General features: G+C 44.0%; 1 protein-coding gene across 2 annotated transcripts in view; it reads left to right on the forward strand.

Annotated features, from left to right (window-relative positions):
- The window catches only part of GRB2 (growth factor receptor-bound protein 2), a 42,922-nt gene that overhangs the window by 37,221 nt on the left and 2,972 nt on the right, over window positions 1-2,729 (forward strand). Inside the window, exon 3 of one of the 2 annotated variants that reach the window (XM_009083081.1) lies at window positions 2,011-2,133. The exons of the other annotated variant lie outside the window; for it this stretch is intronic. Coding sequence (XP_009081329.1) covers window positions 2,011-2,133 — 123 coding nt within the window. The remainder of the gene's footprint in view (window positions 1-2,010; window positions 2,134-2,729) is intronic. 2 annotated transcript variants of the gene reach the window in all.

A 2,729-nucleotide genomic window follows, 5' to 3' on the forward strand; every position in this document is an offset into this window, starting at 1 on the left:
GATGAGTTTCACCTCCATTATGAGCTAGTCAGAGACAAGTGTTATCAGGCTTAGCCCTTCAGCAGCAAAGCTGTGGGAATGTCATGGTCACTTTGCCTAATTCCCCATGTGTGATTTTTTGACATGCGGTGAGTTTTGTTCATTTTTTCAGACCTTCTGTAGCAAACATTCCTATCTGCACAACACTTCTGATTTACAAGTGTGTTCTTCAGCAGGCAGTAGTCCTTCAAAATAACTTTCTTTGCTTCCTTCATCTTTTTAGTCCAGCTCTTTTTACTCTGATTAGTGTGGTAGTGAAGGCATAAAACTGCAAAGGAGCTCAAGAATTGTGAAAGATTTTAAGTATTTAAAGTACCTTAGAATAGCTGGCAGAAGACTTTTAAGAATTTGATATTGCCACTTTGGAAAGTGATAATTCTTTGAATTTAATAATGCACTTTGTAGTGATTCAGTAAAATTTAGGGGGAAATAGGCTTCAGGGAGGATTCTGTTAAGCTCTTTCCTTCTATTTTACAGACATGGGTGAGGTGGTTTTCTGTTGGGTTTTTTTTTCATTTCCAAGTCACATGTGAGTAGTTGAAAATTGAGATCTAAACATAATTAAGACACTTTATAAACAAGAAATATGGTGAGATATCTAAAGCAATTCTGTAAGTCCTGCTTTATCTGACATCTGGCAGAGGCAAAATTCAAGACTTACCTTTCTGACAGCTGTGCCAAAATCCTAGGAAGCCAAACACTACCTTTGGATTCTGAGAGAGTTTCACACGATGGTTTCTCATGGTTAATTTTTGAAGGCAGCAGTGAGGGGTCAGATAGACCTCCTTTGTAACCTGCCACCACTTCACCTCAGGTACCAAAGGCAGCACAGGTACAAAATGCCATGAAACTCTTTATTGGTAGCAATAGGATGGTTGAGGGAGGAGAAAGCTTTTCCTTTTCATTCCAGGGGTTAAAAAGTACACAGGAGTTTCAAGCAAGTGAAGTGTGTCTGGTTAATCAATCGATCCTTCTTCACCTCTAGAGAGTTTCCTCATAGAGAGAAAGATCTGGTGACTTTGTTCTCTTAAGAACAAGTGCTTCAGGAAGGATTCTGCAACTCCTGGCTAGCTGCTGCACCAAACCTTTCCCTGCAGACAGTGAGTGGTGTGAGTGGAGCTCGTGTTATGAAATGCTCTCCTCTGAGGTCAGTCATCTGCGTGGTTATGGCTGTGATAAGTGCTGTTACCCAGAACTGAAAGCTCTACTTTTGAGTTGTGAAAATGGTTCTGCTTTTCTCACACCATGTGACTTACCACTTGGCCCTCACTTGCCTTTAATATTGGATTAGTCTGGAAATGCAAATGTGAGTGTGGGTAAGGTCCTGTGACCAGGGATGTTGGTCAGTGCTGATGATCTGGTCACCCAAGGTAGGTTCAGTGTCAGTGTCATGGTTGGCCTGTGGCTCTGACTTTTGCACAGCTGGTTAGAGTTTTGGATGTGGCTTACATGAGGCTCCTGCTTCATGTGACTGCTTCTGTGAAAGCTGCTGGATTGCCCTGCCTATAGGAGAAAGCAAGAGAAGAGTCTCCTGAAACAAGTGTCATCAGCATCTTTCCTGGAATGGAATCACATGCCTGGCTCAGCACTCCTCTGCAGCGAAGCAGAGAGACCTTGAAGGAGTTTTTCCCACTTGGTCTGTGTGTAATTGCGCTCCTGGCACCTGCCTCAGCTTTCTGACAGATGATACCTGTCTTGGACCACAGAACTCTGGTAGGGCTCAGAAAGATTGGACTCCAGGAGCAAACAGCTGCTGAATGAAGATATTGATTCTCTCTGCTAAAGTAGTTGTGCATTACCAGCTGATCTAAAAGAGACTAGAAAATGATGTTGATACAAAATGTACTTTCCACTTACGCAGGGTGGGTCAGTGCATAGACAGGATCTTTTTTCTACAGCTGTGATGTTTCTGGCTCTTCCACGAAAGAATTAATATTCTTAACTTATTGTTTTCTTTTGCTCCCTGCACAGGTGGTTTTTTGGAAAGATTCCCCGAGCGAAGGCTGAAGAGATGTTAGGGAAACAGAGACACGATGGTGCCTTCCTCATCAGGGAGAGTGAGAGTGCTCCCGGGGACTTCTCCCTCTCAGTCAAGTAAGTCATGCCCAGGAGCAATCCTGTGGTAATGAGGCATCTGCTGCTCCTTTGGACTAGTGAGGAAAGGGCAGGTGATTGTCAGTGCTGAGGAGCAGGAATAATCTTCCAGATGCCCTGTAGCATTTCAGTTCTTCTAGTGATACTTAATTATTCCCTCCCTAATCGAACAAATATCTGTGCTCTGGTTTGTAATGAGCCCACAGGGCTGACCTGGTGGCTCCCATAGTCCCAGGCACTATCTGTTGGGTTGGCTGTGGATCCCATTCCTCCCTCTTACAGTCACAAAGAGCCCAGTGTGGACATATTTTCTCCCATCCTCCTTCATTCCTCTTCTGCAGCACAAGTTATTACTTTATCTTCCCTCTGTGTAGAACACTTGCAAATATGTTTTTCCCTGCTTGGCACATGCATTGGTGATATTCCTGTTGTCTAGCACTGGGACATGGAGCTGTGAAACCAGAGGCCCCTTTGATCTCTCACAAGTACACTCCACGTTGGTGGAGAGACACAGTGTAGAAGCAGGGAAGAGAAGAGGAGCAGTTCTCATCCTTAAATAACCTCACTTAGAAGTACGAGCTGGTAACCAGCAGGAA

Source organism: Acanthisitta chloris, unplaced genomic scaffold (assembly GCF_000695815.1).
Source record: "Acanthisitta chloris isolate BGI_N310 unplaced genomic scaffold, ASM69581v1 scaffold22799, whole genome shotgun sequence".
In the NCBI taxonomy this organism is placed as follows: Eukaryota; Metazoa; Chordata; class Aves; order Passeriformes; family Acanthisittidae; genus Acanthisitta; species Acanthisitta chloris.